The sequence below is a fragment of the Convolutriloba macropyga genome, chromosome 14, assembly GCF_964194025.1.
Source record: "Convolutriloba macropyga chromosome 14, txConMacr16.3, whole genome shotgun sequence".
NCBI lineage: Eukaryota > Metazoa > Xenacoelomorpha > Acoela > Convolutidae > Convolutriloba > Convolutriloba macropyga.
The window spans coordinates 43140286-43156562 of NC_134481.1; the positions used below are offsets into that span (position 1 = coordinate 43140286).

Sequence of the window (16277 nt, forward strand, 5' to 3'; positions counted from 1 at the left end):
CCCTATCTAATCGCATACTCTATTGCCAACTCATTCGTGCATCTTCAATAGGCAATTTTCGGGGGGGGGGGGGAGGGGGTTAAATATGGAAAAGAACCCTTCCCCCATTACCCATCACTACGCCTAAAGCAATTACCTAGTGAGCGTCTCAACGCAATTGCCCCAAAAGCTATGGAAAAACTCATATTTCACTGAATTTGGGCAAACTTTACCAAACTTTTCCGTTGTGGCACCCATTACATTATGCTACCCCCACCCGTCAGAAATGGAGTAATCCAAGTTTTGTTGGCATCCTTTTTTAAGCGACCAGTTTCATTGTGTTCTTTATCCAGTCCCGATAGCTGGACAACCTCGCAAACAATGAACCGCTGCCATCAGATCTAGAAGGTCCAGATGTGACCATGGCGTACACGCAAGTTTTCTCCCCATTTTTGCCTTCCCTGATCACTGGACCTCCGCTATCACCCATACTGGTGGCCGAGTTCGCCGGCATTACGGATCCTCGCCTGGGTTAAGGCGGCATTTTTTAGACAGTGTCCTTTGGGTCATTAGATAATTTCTATTGGAGTAAAACTATGTAATGTTAGGGTTTCAAGGTCGTTAAAACGGTGTAAGAGTGAGGCCGCAATTGAAGGACTTCCCAGGATGAGGTCCGCGAGCCAAGACAGGTATTGGCCAGACTGACCGGGTCACGGACAGGGGGATCCAGACCGACCAAACCCGAAGACACGTCAGCAATTTCTGCCAATGCAGCCCTACTCTCACATCCCTTTACAACCCTAAAATTCTTGATGAAAACTTAGTTACAACAAATCAATTTTTGGGTAAAAATAAATAGAAGCTTGAGTAGAAAAATGTTACAAAATTAAACCAATGAATGAAATGTATAATTTCATGCCGCATTAGAGAGCTCATGATACCTGTTATACCAGGAGGCACGTGCTAAAAAACTGTGCGGTGTTCCGCCTTCAGTTAATATTGAATGTGTAGTGTTGGTGGTGCTGTGACCGGACGTCAGAGAATCAAACTAATCAGTTTGCTTCACTGACGCCAGTGTTGGTGGTGTTTCAAAGAGGACTCCTGAGTTATAGTTACTTTGGCACGATATGCCTGGGCTACCCTTTGCCCACTGTTGTTCCTTGTCAACAGTTAAGACTTTCATGAGATTTGCTTCACAAATCTTTTGCTACCGTGAAAAAGCAATCAATTTCCTAACCATTGAATTACATCTCTATAATCAACAATATGACTTGGTGTTTCATAAAGTTAGAGTTTTTAGCGCGTGCCTCCCGGTACACCTGTCATTAATAAGATTACGAGACAAAGCGACAAAATAAACAAAAACAGAACAAAATATTTGCGGAGAAAATTCAATATCTAAATTTAAAAGTAAAAAATAACAAGGTCAAAATACCATACTCTGAGTCACACGCAGTCACTTGTACTTAATTACAGAGTAGCTGGTACTTGTCCATAAGGGGACTAGACAACCAATCGAAAAAAAAGGAAGTTCAGAAAGGTTCAGAAAGTGATCAAACTCTTTAAACATCAAAGAAATTCAGAAATTAATAAAAATCTTAGCTTTTTACCATAAAATCTAGATAGCTTCAATTATAGGCCCTCAAGAAATTTGTCATTCACGAGACTAAGTCATAGGACAGGAGTAAAAAAAAACTACAGATGAAAAAATAAAGATTTTAAGAACCACTTACGAAAACACAAAATAATGAAGCCATTATAATCATCACCTTTTATCTGAATATAATATATAATTATTTCAGTTACTAATTAATTTAATTCATCTAATACAGAAATGAAAAAGTGTATATGTTGACCAGGCTTTATTTGAAAATCAATGAGACTCGTTATCAATTCTCAATTTTACAAGGACAGCAGAAATAAGGGACAAGAAAGGTTCAAGTTAACAAAAGGAAGAATAAATTGAGAAAAATTCGATTAAAAAAATTGAGAACATCAAAAACGAATAAAATCTGAATCGCCAAAACCATTAACTATCATTTGACTACAGGGAGAAAGTTCATTAACTTCTTAGAAAGAAACTGTTGAGGCCAGTCCAGAATCAGTAAAGCTCCTTTTACTACACAAAGGCCAACTATAACAGACAGGACCCAAAATTTCAGAAATAAGGAAGGAAATGTGTCGAAGGCAAGAAAAAAAAAGAAAATCGTTAAAACTGTTTTGGGATATTTTGAATTAAACTTAATATCAGCGCCAATAGGACTGCTCAGTATTGTGATTTTATTACATCAAAAAAGCAACAAAGATGAATTGATACACGATAATCACTAATTTTTAAAGTCTACTCGCATAGTATCAGACTCAGAAACACAATAGCTGTCAAAAGGTACCATAAAACTTAAAACTCGAATGGAAAGCTTTGAAATCTTTTTTAATCAGAATATATCTTGCTGCTCCTAAAGGGACAAAAATACCAGCAAGACACAAAATTCACTTGACAATTGCAAGAAGTCGAATTAACATTTATTTTGTTTTAAGGGAAGCAATAATCGCTTATATTTCTTTATGGCTTCGACATTGTGATTTCGTATTTTTTAACGAATTTTTGTATTTTGCCTGCATTTGTCGCATTTTGTTGTCCGATCGCTTAGTCTCATTATTTAAAGGAGCAATTGGCTTCCTAGAGAGGGTTAACTGAACCTACCTATTGCTTTGAATGCATATGTAATTGCTGTCAAGGCTTTGAAAACGTTTTTTAGAAAAAATGAAAGTTGTGCGCTCTTAAATTCCATATCTATGACCTTGCGATTCACAACAATAATGAAAGATCCGCATGCTTAATCTTGAACCCAAACTTAACTTGGGTTGTTCGTTGTCATCATCTAATGATTGGTTTTATGACAATGATGCTACGGATTTTCATAAAGTTTTGTGATTTTCGAATTTTGACTTTGGTCACAATTGTGGCCCTTTTTTGAAACGTTCTCACTCCTTTGTAATATATTATTTCAATTGGCTTCCAAAAGACCCTTGGCTGAATATTTAGAAGTTATTAGCGTAACGCTCAATTTCTCTATTTGTTGTAATGGCATTGACAGTTTCTTCTTGCAAGAAGAAACTGTCAATGCCATTAAAACAAATAGAGAAATTGGGCGCTACCCTTATAACTTCTAAATTTTTAACCGAAGGTCTTTTGGAAGCCGATTGGTTTGATAAATTGCAATGGATTGAGAACGTTTCAAAAAAGGGCCAGAATTGTGACCAAATTCAATATTCGAAAATCACAAAACTTTATGAAAATTCGTAGCATCATTGTCATAAAACCAATTATTAGATGATAACAACAAACAGCCCAGGTTAACTTTGGATTGAACATTAAGCATACGGACATTTCATTAGTGTTGTGAATCGCAAGGTCACAAAAATAGAATTAAAGAGCTGACAACTTTCGTTTTTTTCTATAAAAAACATTTGCAAAGTCTTGACAACAATTAGATCTGCATTCAAAGCAATAGATAGGTTCACTTAACCCTCTCTAGGAAAACAATTGCGCCTTTAATTAATGAGACTAAACGATTGGACAACAAAATTCGACAAATGCAGACAAAACACAAAAGTTCGTTAAAAAGACAAAAACACAATGTGGAAGCCATAAAAATCTATAAGCGATTATCGCTTCCCTTAAAACAAAATAAATGTTAATTTGACTTCAATTTAATGTAAATAGTGCGTGTCATCAAAAGATACATAATATAAAAAGTGACTTGTCTCTAAATGACATGAGAAAAACCCCAAACATTTGAAAAGACTTTTTTTTAGAAAAGTAGCTCTGCAATACATTTCGAATCCTCTAGATTGCAAGTTTCCCAATCAGACCACAACTAGTATTTTTATCGCTTTTAATTTGCTTGGAGGAACACACAACTATTCCTCATTTTATATTTGAAAAAATGCTTACATTAACATTTTGACAGAAATTTCAGTTTAAAATGGAGCCAAATGACTCCTGAACAAAATCACAACCAAATATCAAATATTTAAGTACATCAAAAAACGTTTAAATCTCGGAAATTCAGAATAAAACTCACTAATTTCATATTCTACGCTTGAAGAGGGTTTTAATGATACCACTCACGATTCCCTATGATGAATAAAGCAATCAACCAAAATTGACTGAACAAAAAAGCCCATTTGAGTATATAGTTCGTCCCCCCACAAGTGGGAAAAAACAACGAAATAGCCCAGCCGAGTTCCCTATTTGTAATTGGATAAAGATCTTTTCACAAGTCGGGCAAAAGTATTTTTACGGGCGTTTTGGTTGACCCAATCAGAGGCTTTTGCCACTTAACCCAGGTGGTGGTGGCGATAGTCTTTTCAAGCACACTTCTTTTGGCTGGCATTGAAAATCTTCATTTGGCTTCATGAACTTTTAGCTATAAAACTTTAGCTAATTTGTGTTTTATGATCTCAATTTTCTGCCGTATCGAAACGGTCTGAGCAGCTAATAGACTAAATTTTTGGCAAAGTTCCATCAAAACTATTACATTCTTGGAGGGGGGGGGGGGGGGAGGTTCCTTCTTAAATAATCGATTTAAGGATAGTATGAGTAAAATATGCTGGGGGGGGGGGTTTGGATAATTCGACATAATGATATTGTGTAGAAGAGGGCAATGGGGGCTGCCCTGGCCTGGGATTACGACAATATAATAGTTACTGTTGTCTTTCAAAAAGCAAAATAACGAAATTGGTTTTTCCTGAAGCTGGAGTTTCATTCGTGCAGACAAATTATGCACTTGTCAGAAGAGGACTGTGACTAAATAACTCACTCCAGAAATTTCAAAATTCCGGTCGTGAGCTGTTCCAGTTTTCAGAAATGTTAACTTTTCCATGCAATCAATCTTGATTTTCAGGATATAATTTGTTTTGAATTGCCTCTGTTAGGTCCTCTCCGAGTCGGCATATATTTCCTCTCCGAGTCGGCATATATTTTGCACGCCTTCAGTCGCACGCACTACTCTTTTTAAGTAGCAATATGCTAATGTAGCAATGCATAATTTGTAAGTGACGGTTTTGAAAAAACTGGGAGGCAAAACTTTGAGGATACGCTGCAATAATTTTCAGAACGTCTCTTTCCAGGCCAAAACTTTTCAAAATTTGCAGGGGAAAACTTAGCTAAATTGAAGCATTTTATTTTTCTGGGGGCAGATACTTATGCTGATATTAACCTGGTTCGCTTCAAGAAATTTAACAAACCAATCTTACCTCCTGCTGATATTTTTCCGGTTAAATTTTCGGTTATGCTTTTGCTCTATCGATTAATACTTTTTTCCGTCAACCTTACATGATATACCCCATTCGAATTAACGCCTGATTTACATTTTAGACAGTAAATTTCATTTGTTTAAAGTTTTCTTCATTGCACTGTTTTTCCGCCGCCAAACTTGAATCGTACAAAATATAGGCATTGGCAAACATTAGCAAACATTAGCAAACATTAGCAAGCATTACTTTTAGGCTTGTATCAAATTAATAACGTAATAATACATGTGTCTGAGGATTATTTTGTCGAAAATAAACAAGTTGTTTCCTCACTACCCCTTGAATTGCTACACCGTCAATTAGATTTATCCCCCTAATGATATATTTGTTGGATAGAAGTTTGCGCTTGATTTGCTAATTGTTCCGACCCCACTTTAGTGGGGAGGAGGAACTATAGACTATATAATAAACTGGGTTTTTTTGTTCAGTCAATTTTGGCCGATCGGTATATTCATCGTAGAGAACTGTGAATGGTATCATTGAAAAACCCGTCCAGCTTAGAATACGGAATTAAAAAGATTTTTTAAATTTTCGTCTTTTACAGGGAGTTATCGAGGTTTAAATTTTTGTGAATATTCGACTGTTTTTGTTCACATTTTCAGTAATTTATGCTCAAATTTGGCACAATTTCGCTAATATAGTTCAAAGTAAGTTAAAATTAATAAAGACAGAGTGTTTTTGTTACCGTTAGAGATGAAAGAACGTTGCTGAATTGTTTGATTGAAGTTTTTTTTGCTAAAATTTTTGATAAAATTTTCAGAATTCAAACTTTTTTCATCAAAAATGGCAAAAAAATATGTTTTTTGGTCCACTTTGTTAAAGTTTGTCAGACCTAGAAACCTTAAAACAGACTCGCTAATCTCAAAATGAGCGCTAGTTGCAATTGGGCGCCGTATGAAAGTCTTCTGGAGTAAAAATTTTGCCATTTTTTGCTGATTTAACACGATAATTATACAAAATGCGTCGTTCTTTTTTTAATATTTGAAGAATTCCACGCAAGAACTGGTCTAATTCGTAAACAGTTGGAACACTTGGTCGGTTTGCTGGGCGCGCAACAAAATCAGGGAGAGGTTCGATAAAATCATGGATTCTTAGAATCAGAGACTTTTTGGTCTTTATTTTGATGCTGCCTTTTTTCAAAATATTTGGTTATTGTTTTTTAATGTTAATTACTGACAATATTTTATATTCACGGTTCCGTTAACGACAACTCCAGTTTACGTAAATTTGAGGCTGAATGTAGATACAGTTTGTTTTCGGAAAACCATAGGGTTTTTATGGCTCTGAGGAAAGGTTTTATTAAAATTTAACTGAAAGGTTGTCTACTGCCTTCAATTTTTATTCTTTTGTCAGTCTGATTTTTAAGTTTAATCACTCAGAGATTTAAATTTCTTCCTCGGGAGGTGCAAATGGACCGTCTCTATTCATTCAGTTGTTCCCTAATGTCACTTATATTATTGAATGTATTTGTTTTAAGAAAATTTCTGTGATTCTTTCAGCTTGTCAATTTTTATACTATTTTAGTCAACATTTTGTTTAATCTCAGTAAGCACAGCTCAATCTTTCCTCCGTATAGAATTAAAACTAATTTTGTGGCCGATTGTTTTGACAGGAGGTGTTCTTGCTTTTGGTACTACGAGTTTTTATACACAATTTTCTGATTTTTGTGCATAGTTTCCCTTTTTTGCTGTTGTTTTTGTTTCCTTTCTCAATTGTAGCAATTTTTAACAATCTAACTGTAAAGGATTGCAACCTTTGAAACTGAACACATTTATTGTTTTCATAACATATGATTTGAAGGGCTGCGACAGCGTTCCCTTGCAGAAATTGGTAGTTTTTTTTGTTTTTGCCCTTTATTTGTTGTTAATTTTTGTTGTCATATGCCAAATATTGTGTAATTAAAGGTCTAGTGGCCATTATTCAAAAAAATGAACTTAATAACGGATAGCGGTAAATAGTTAATGGTTGTTTTGACTTTCGAACTAAATTGCTAAAAAAAGAGTAATGGTATTCTTCAACTTATGCCTTTTTGTTCTGGTTTGAGTTCTTTTTTGTATTACACAACGTTGTATCGTTTTCGTAATATAGCCTCTTTTTTTCGAGTTTTTTAAAATGTTTTGTTGAATCAAACAATCATTTTTTGTTGTTTAATCATTTCAAATGATGTCTTCTGGGCTTAGACAATTTGTTTCAGAAGAATATTGTGAAATTTAAATACGTTTCAGTTTTTGTGGTTCTGTGGTCAAAGGAAACGCAATTGAAGATGTTATATTCTCGCGGTTAATATCTTATAAATTTAATGGCTTCAAAAACATAAAGTTGTTTGTGAAACTTATTAGTTCAGCTTGTAATCAATAATATTTTATAGTCTTATGCTTTAGTCTCATTAATAACAGTCGCAATTAATTTTCCGAGTAGTTGTAAGGCGAACTGTCTACTCTTTTAGTCGAAAGCTTTTGTTTGTTATGAATTTTCAAAATTTTTGTTTTTAATATAAAAAAAGAGATAGATTTTTGAGATCTGCCAACTTTATTTATCTTAAATTGTAGCTAAGCATCTCTATATACAAATCACATCATTTATCTATTAAAATACAGTTTTCTCTTCAAAACGGTTTTATTTTCCTCAAATTGTCTTTCTTGGAACAACCAGTTTTCAAAAAACCAATTTTCGTGATTTTTGCATGTTTGCCCTTTTTTTGTAGGTTATTGTTCTCTTTTCACAGTATCACAATAATGGGCGTCATTTGATTTGCAAATTTTGTTACCTTCAAAAAATGCAAAGGAAGATTTTTTTTCTTTTTAGTAATCAGCTTAATATTTTGGTGATCAGCGTTATAAGTTTCTTTTTTGCTAAAAATCAGCGCACAACTTAGACTTTATTAAAGCCACAAGTTGCCCAGGAGGTATTCCGCGACCCAAGACAAGTATTGGCTTGACAGTTTTGAGTCACGGAGAAGTTCTAGACCGACCAGAACAAAGATTGGGATTTGATCAGACCGGCCAGACTTTGGCCACCCTTGACCAGAACAGGAAGACTTTAGCCATTGTTGGCAAGACTAAACACATCACTTTCCAGACCATTGGTCAGAGCGAACGGACACAGGACAGACTTTTGGCGAAACCATGGGGCCAAATTGTTGCCCCAACCCAACAAGATCCAAGGCCAGACGGTTATCCAGATCATAGGCCATACGAAACCAAACCTACACCACACAATTGGCCGGACTCATTTTTTTTACTTTTTTGAACGAGAAATGGTTATGGTTTTTCAAATACCATGATCCAATTATCATCGCGATGTCCGGAAATTAGTTTGGCAAGGAAGTTTTAATCTAGATATTACTAGTTGATTACTAGTGATCGTCTGCTATTTTAAAAAGTCAAACTACTTTTTTGAAGAAAATCGTTTCTTCTTTTAGCTGGACCTCTTTTAGCTAGAGCAATGGTAAAATGTTTTGGACAGACCAAACACGCAAATATTGCAATAGACCAGACCGAGCAGACCAATATGTGAGCATTGGCCAGCCCGAACAAACAGAAATAACAAATGGCTGGACTTAACAAACCAAATATTTGATACTGGCCAGAAAAAGAGTGCGATAAAAATTTTTCCAAGCCATTGAGTGGGTTCACACTGAATCACCCTGTTTGCCAGCGTAGTCTGTCTGTTCAATACTTGCCTTGGGTTTTGGGCCCGATCCTGGGCACCATAAAAATTTACTTTCGATTTTTTATGAGAAATTTTAGATTTAATATAATTTTTGGTTAATGTTGATTTGATGAAAAACTAATGGTGACCAAAACAAGAAAATCTTTGAAAAATTACTGCTTTGTTAATGTGCAGTTCCCCACTTCACAACAAGAGTTTGGTAAAAAAAATGCCTAATTTTTTTTTACTTTTGTTGTAAATGACCATTTTTGAGCGTTTTTTTATGTTTTTGAATTTTGATCCTTAATTTAGAGGTTTTCCACATTTGAGACCGTGTTAAAACGGTCAATTGATGCGATTGTTCCCGATTGCTTGTTTCTTACATACATTGATTACACAAAAGGATCATTTAGATTTACAAAAAGTCAAGAACGATCATACGGGTCAATGAATAAAAAATGCTTGAGAGTTTTGCTCCTAAAATACCGGTCAAAGCAGTTCTTTCTTACATTTTTGATTGAGGTTAACCCCGAGAGAATCGTGTAAACTTACATGATTTATCGTGTAAATCGACCTTCTATCTTGTGATTCTTTTTACGCGAGAAATGCAGTAAAAATACACAATTTTTTGTTGAATTCACACGATAAATTTTTAGAGTGAACAGTATAATTTTTTTTGTGAAAATGAAGCCAAATGGTTAATTTCCTTGAGGTCGCGGTAATCCCCACAAATCTGCTCATTTTTCTGTATCTCTTCCAACTGTGCTTCCTGTAGAACCCTTGCCCCTGACAATGGTTGTTTGGGGTTTAACAATCCCATTCCTATGACAGTGTAGATGTTGCTCTCTTTTTTTGGTTTAACTTTAGGTGGCGTACAAATATCTATAAATGAGTTTGGTTGGGTCCACGGTTTTTTGAGCTTGCCTACAGCAATATCGTCAAAGGCACGGTGTTCTTCGGTCCTACGCACGTAACTGAAAAAACAAAAAGACCTGCATAAAATCAGGAGGCAGGACTTGGAGCCAAATGATGAAAAAAGGAGAGTTAGGTTTTGAATTTGATTGCCGAAGCAATCTGATCGTCTCAAATTAAAATACATCCATTAAAAGAAATGATGAAAACGTCAGTTCAGTTTTGATTACCTACTGTGGTATGTTCAAATGTATATACAAAAAAGCAATTATTAACATCGGCTCTCGGGATCTATTCTGTTTTGGTCCCCCCCCCCCCCACTTTAGTGAGCTTAAAATTTTTACGCCCCCGGATGCATGTGCTATTTCTTACATAATAACGTGCTATATAACAACATATAATTTGTACCTGGGGCGTAATACACTGGGGGCCGAAATAGAATAGATAATAATAATAATAATTAAAGATTTTGAGCTCGAAATAGAATAGATCCGGCTCTCAATCTAACTTTATGTCATTTTGCTTTACGACTGTTTGGCTCTACCGGCGTCCTCAAAAAATTTGGTAGATCGGGCTTTGAAGCCTGAGAAGCCTTCTCGGGCTTCCGACTGCACTCATTCTTTTGGCTTTTTTTCATGCGTGTCCAACAGAGATCAGAAGTTGCTATAATAAAATTTTTGATCTATTCTGTTCCCCCCCACTTATTGGGAATATATGTTTTATGACCTCCCCTGCGCACGTGCATTTTTTTACATAGTAATGTGCTATATAACAACACGTAACGGAGGGTCATAAAAAACGCTAGGGGGGCAGAATAGATCCAAAATTTTATTATACTGACTTCTTCTGCGAGTAAATCAAGTTTTAAATTAAAGGGCATGATTTCCAGAAGAAAATCATGCTCTGATATTCAATACTTGATTTATTCTCAAATCAAGATAGACATATATATATATATATATATATATATATATACCAGGAAGGTTATTATCACTCTGACTATTTTTTTTCACATGAATGAACAAAAAATAAGTAACACATCAGATTAATTTGACATCAAATCTACATCCTCGTGCATAATATAGAACAATTTGGACAAGTAAACGCCGGAACTGTCCAAAAGCGACAATGGGATCCTGAAATCGAGTTTCTATCGAGTTTTTTTTTACCAAACTTAAAACACCAATATCCTTTAAAAATAAATAGTGTATGATTTTCCAGCTTGGCTAATATATTTAGATTTTGCGATCCAAAAAGAAGATTTCATAAGTGTGCTTGAAAAGTATATCAATCGGTTGGCCGCAAATTGCCTGCGGGGACAGATGACATCAAGATTTAAAAAAATCAAGATTAAAAAAATTTTAGAATTCAGCCATAAAGTTGCTCTTTGAATACCTTATTCCAGACAAACGGTTATAAATTAAGTGTAAGGGTACAATATATTAGGAGACCACCAGAAGAGGTCCAGAAATCATATTAAAGAACAGAAAAAGAGGCCCGACTTCAAAAAAAGTTTATGACGACGATAGGTTTTGTTACTGAGCAAAAAATAAAAAGAATCTAAACGAAAAAACGCAACAAAAAACAAAAATAATTTATTCATATCATAATGTTCTTGAACTGATCCACACAGTTCACAACGTGCAGACCAAATCAAAGCCATTTATAACCAGGAACAATAATTTTGAAGTGAAGAATTGCAAAGAAATAACCAAGAAAAGAAATAATAAAATTCTTTCGAAAGTAAAAATAAATGGTGGGATCGGGAATTTGAAAAAAAAACGCATCTCATATTATTCAGTAAATGAAAATTGCATTAACCGTTTCCTATATGCAGTGATCAATTAAGTGCCAAAATGCCAGTAAACAAAAAAAATTGGACAGTTTAAAACAAATGTTCAAAATGAATAATCTTTTATTCAGTAAAAAATTGTTAAAAACTAAATTAAACCAGGAATCCAAATATACCGGACAAAAATCAGAATTCCGTTTTTTTTAAAAAAAGAACCAGACTCAGAGTCAAAAAGTTTCCTTGAAAAAGAAAACCAATAAAGTTTTTCGTTAGTTTCTCAATATAGCAGCTGGGTTTTGCCAAAATTGAGTCTAGTGGACACTTCAAAAACAAAACCTTTAAAAATGATGCACAAAAGCTCTTTATAATTTCAATGTCTGCCTATCAAAATGAACACTGTTCTTTTTTTCATTTATGATATGAGACTTGAAGACAAGACCAAAAAAACTACAAAAACATGCTAAACAAAAATAAGTGTTTTTGAAGCCACAAAATCCAAAATTTTTAGGTTAAACGCGCTGGCAAAGATGTTTTTTGTTTCCCTAGGGAGTTTGTTTATCCCCTAGATTTGAAAACTTAGAACTCAGATTTCAAAATAATGACGAATAAAGGAAGAACTCAAAAAACATGCAAAAATTAAAAGACCGCAACGCTAATCTTAAATAACAAATGATTTGTTCAAAGAAAATGTTATAGAAAATCTTATTTTAAACAGTCAATGGCATTTCTTGAGTCTCTCTAATTAACAAACGAACAGAAATAGCAACAAGTTTCAGTAAAACTAAAAAAATACGCTTATCTCATGAACCACTTAGAATCAAAGCCATTAAAATCATTTGATTTCCATTGATCGATTCAAAAATTGGAATTTGCGTACCATTAGAACGGACAAACCCATAATCTTCCAAAATTTGCAGAAAAGCAGAAGAAAGGCACTAGAAACAACAGTCAAGTTTTTTATCTCAAAAGTAAAGGCAGGTTGAAAAATTTTGAAGCTCGAAATCTCTAAATTTTTGCTCTAACCACTCTTCTAGCGTTACCGCAATCGCTCGCTCAAAAAATTTTCTTATTGACGTTAAAAATTGAGAAAAATGAACATCGAAAAAAGATGGTTCTTCAAAATTTTCCTTGTTCTTTCGATTTTAAAAACCTCAATGAGAACAAAAGTTCGCTATTGGACGATGTGGTTACCAATAACTCAAAACTTCAGTTAATATAAATATAATGGCGTCAAAATATTTCAAATTAATCAAAAATTACGCTAAAAGCAAACAAAAATACCGTAAAACGTAATTTTTTACAAAAATTTCAACTCTGACATATCCTCGTAAAACAAAAAAATTGAATTTTTCTTTTTAATTTACAATTCCCCGCTCCACGGGCGACACCACTCATGTCTTTTTGCGTCAAATATAACAATCAGTTGAAATCTATTAAACAAAAAAATAGTTTTGCATATACTTCCTCCCGCACTAAGCTGTATCGGAACAAATATTTTATTTGGTCTAAGAAAGACAGCATCGTCCTTGTAAGAACCTGACAATATCTGGCAATAATTCTTATAATGCGACGAATCGTATGTTCAGGCAGAAGTTTTTGGCAGATCCTATGAGATAACCGTCCGGTCTGGACTAGGGTACACACTTACTCTGGGTTCAACTTGTATGAAACTATTTGAATAGAAGTTCTCGGCTCGTCGTGCTTCGTGAAGTCACCAAACTGTGCAAAACGTACCTCGTATAGATTCTCCGGGCCAGTTGCTGGAACAAAAGCAGTCTATTAGCAAAAAACGCAAAACTTCTGTGAAATGTCAGATGTGCAAGATATTTGGACAAAAATTAATTTATCGAGTAGAATGAGCAATTGAAAACTTTCCTGACTTTTAAAGCAATTTGCAAAACTTTTTTTCTGTAGCAGCCCACAGTTTTGCTAATTGCAAAATGAATGACATGTAATTAAATTTACTCAAACTTATCAAACATAAAGTGATTACAGAGAGCAAAAACGATCTTTCATCATATACATTTTTTCCGCTGAAATTCAACTTTAAAAATGAGTGCGGAAATATTACGCTAATAATTCAAAATTGAAAGATAACGCCATCTCTTGTCAGAAAAAAAGTGACACTCGGTTGTTTATTCATCTTTACACTTTTCTTGTTTTCAGTTTAAACATGTTTTTATTCGTTTCGGAGTTTGATTCATTCGGAACTTTATGAATTGCTTACTCCTTCTTACAATGTTTGCTTTATATGCGATTCCAATTTACGCGTAGGTACTTGTCACATTAAACTTTTGTAGCACGTGGAATTCACTTAGATCAATGATGTATTAACCTACAAGCTAGCTTAAGTATAGGGAACTTGTGAACTACTATAGTAACTAACAGTTTAAGAATTTAATGTGGACTTTAATTTCTTGTAAATTAATCCTAAAAATTATTGACAGGAAGGCCAATTTTCAAGGTCACTTAGATTATAAGAAACACAGTTGAGAAAAAATTACTGAAAAATAACAAACATACACTCATGTTTTTGACATTTGCCAGATTTTATTTTTTCAAAATCAAATTTCTTTAACTCTTGCCAAACATCTGCAGTTTTTGAAACGGGAGATGAATGCTTATGTAAGATTTTATGAAAGAAAAATTAGTATCATTATATGTTAGTGTAAATTTAATTTAAAGGCACGAACAAGCGTTTCAGCAAAAATCATTGACATCATTGTAACAAATTTTAACGGATTTTTTGAAGGAAAATAGACAAAGCTGAAAGAGACAACGAACTATTCGTTTTTAGTTCTTTTTCATTGTCGTTTTTCGAATGTTAGATCTACAACTATACTGATAATAATTACGTCAAAAGTTAATCTACAAAAGTTAAACAGCTAAATTCAAGTATATATTCAAAAAAAGATATTGAACAACATTTTCTATTTCTTATCATTGTCTATTTCTTCTAAAAATTCGTTGTCGTTTCTTCTTTTGAAATCAAACTTTATTATAAACTGCTATATTGAAAAACAGTTGAAAAAAATGGAAATTTGCTTTTCAGCCTTTTTACCTACTGTGATTAGTAAAAACATTGCTGTTTTCATTGAATTGAATTCTTAAGATTTTGACGAAGTACAATTTTAAATTGAATTATATTTTATCTTTACCATGAAAATTAATGCTACTTGTAAGCGAGATCAATTACTGCCAAAGAAGACCAAAATTAAATTTTTTTTGGCTGGGTTGTTTTTTTTCTTAGGTTTTGGTTTTTCTATGAATTTTTTGGGAACAATGGGAAGTTTGTCTGCGCCTGATCCAACTCCAAAAGTTTTAAATAAAAAGAAAAAGATGGCACTGAAGTTTATTGCTCTAAATGGACAAAAAAGTCAGAGTTCAACTTTTTTTCCGTTATTGTTCTTTATAGTGGAATATGTAGACTTTCACGTGTTTATCTTTTTTTAAACGTTCGAATGACATCTGAAAACCCAAGAGTTGGACTTATTTGAATTTCGAGGCACATAAGTGAAAAGGTGAATTGTTTATTTTTGTTTATAAACAGGAGTTTATACATCGTATTTTTTCCCGTTAATTCTATTCGTTTTTGTATTGTTTTTTTTGAACAAAATTTAAATTATGTGCAAAATAATGAAATTTGACAGTTTAAATTGGACAATTTGTGTATCAAATTTTAATCTAACAAGAAAAAAGTTTAGTGTTGCTTATCTTAGTAACAGGTGGGAAACGAACGCATCATCCTTTCAGCTGCTCAAATTTGAGGAGTGTCTTTGATTTTTCATTATATCGTTGGTCCTATACTATAGCATTCATCTCATGCACATAATTAAGCTTAAAATGCGATATTGTACACAAAACGTGTAACCCAAGAAAGCCGTTCAAAATGCTTGAAAGCGATAGAATAGATCGTGCTGTTCAGTTTGGCACCATAACTTTTTGTTTGGCGATTAATCAATTGTCTTCAGAAAAACTACCAAAAATTCCTTTTATTTAAATTCAAAACAACAATTCTAACATTTTTTTTGAAGAAGAAGAATAGATTTTTGAATCTTACAACATCGCAAATTACTTTTTTATAAAAGTTACTACTCTTTTACCTCAAAATTCGTAAAATTTTTGCATTTGGAATCATAGCACTATTAATGCATCTCTAAATTATTAACAATTCTCAAATCACACAGTAAAGCGATATTTTTGTTCAGTTAACAAAATTTATTTATAAAAAGCTGTATTACTCACCAAACAAGAGTGATATTTTCCAACTCTATGTTAAAATTCACAAAAATTTTGAGGAAGAGGAGAAATTTATAGAGGAAACGACTACAAAATTTAACAAGATGATAAAGTCCGGTTTGTATATGGCTAATCTCCAACCGGTAGGGTATGAGACGGTACAGGGTATGCTTACAATTCAAAAAGAATGGAGAACAATAGGCACCATAACGGAGGCAAACGAATTGGTTCGCGAATTCCTAGAAAACTGGCAACAGAATACGAAAATTATGTGATTGGCTGTAGCGTAACAGGCAAGCTTGAAACTGACAATTCCGTTCCAATCGACTGCGGTGCAATCCATGGTTATCAAGCGTCAACTACCAACGACAAAATTAAATTACTG

General features: G+C 33.8%; 1 protein-coding gene across 3 annotated transcripts in view; it reads right to left on the bottom strand.

Annotated features, from left to right (window-relative positions):
• Window positions 1-205: 205 nt before the first annotated feature.
• Window positions 206-16277, bottom strand: part of LOC142353217 (granzyme B-like) — a 48063-nt gene continuing 31991 nt past the window's right edge. For all 3 annotated transcript variants that reach the window (XM_075405445.1, XM_075405446.1, XM_075405447.1), the window contains exons 2-5: window positions 13302-13413; window positions 9656-9923; window positions 4329-4372; window positions 206-506 (exon numbers count right to left, since the gene is read on the bottom strand). In XM_075405445.1, the coding sequence (XP_075261560.1) occupies window positions 299-506; window positions 4329-4372; window positions 9656-9923; window positions 13302-13413 (632 nt within the window). In that variant the 3' untranslated portion in view covers window positions 206-298. The remainder of the gene's footprint in view (window positions 507-4328; window positions 4373-9655; window positions 9924-13301; window positions 13414-16277) is intronic.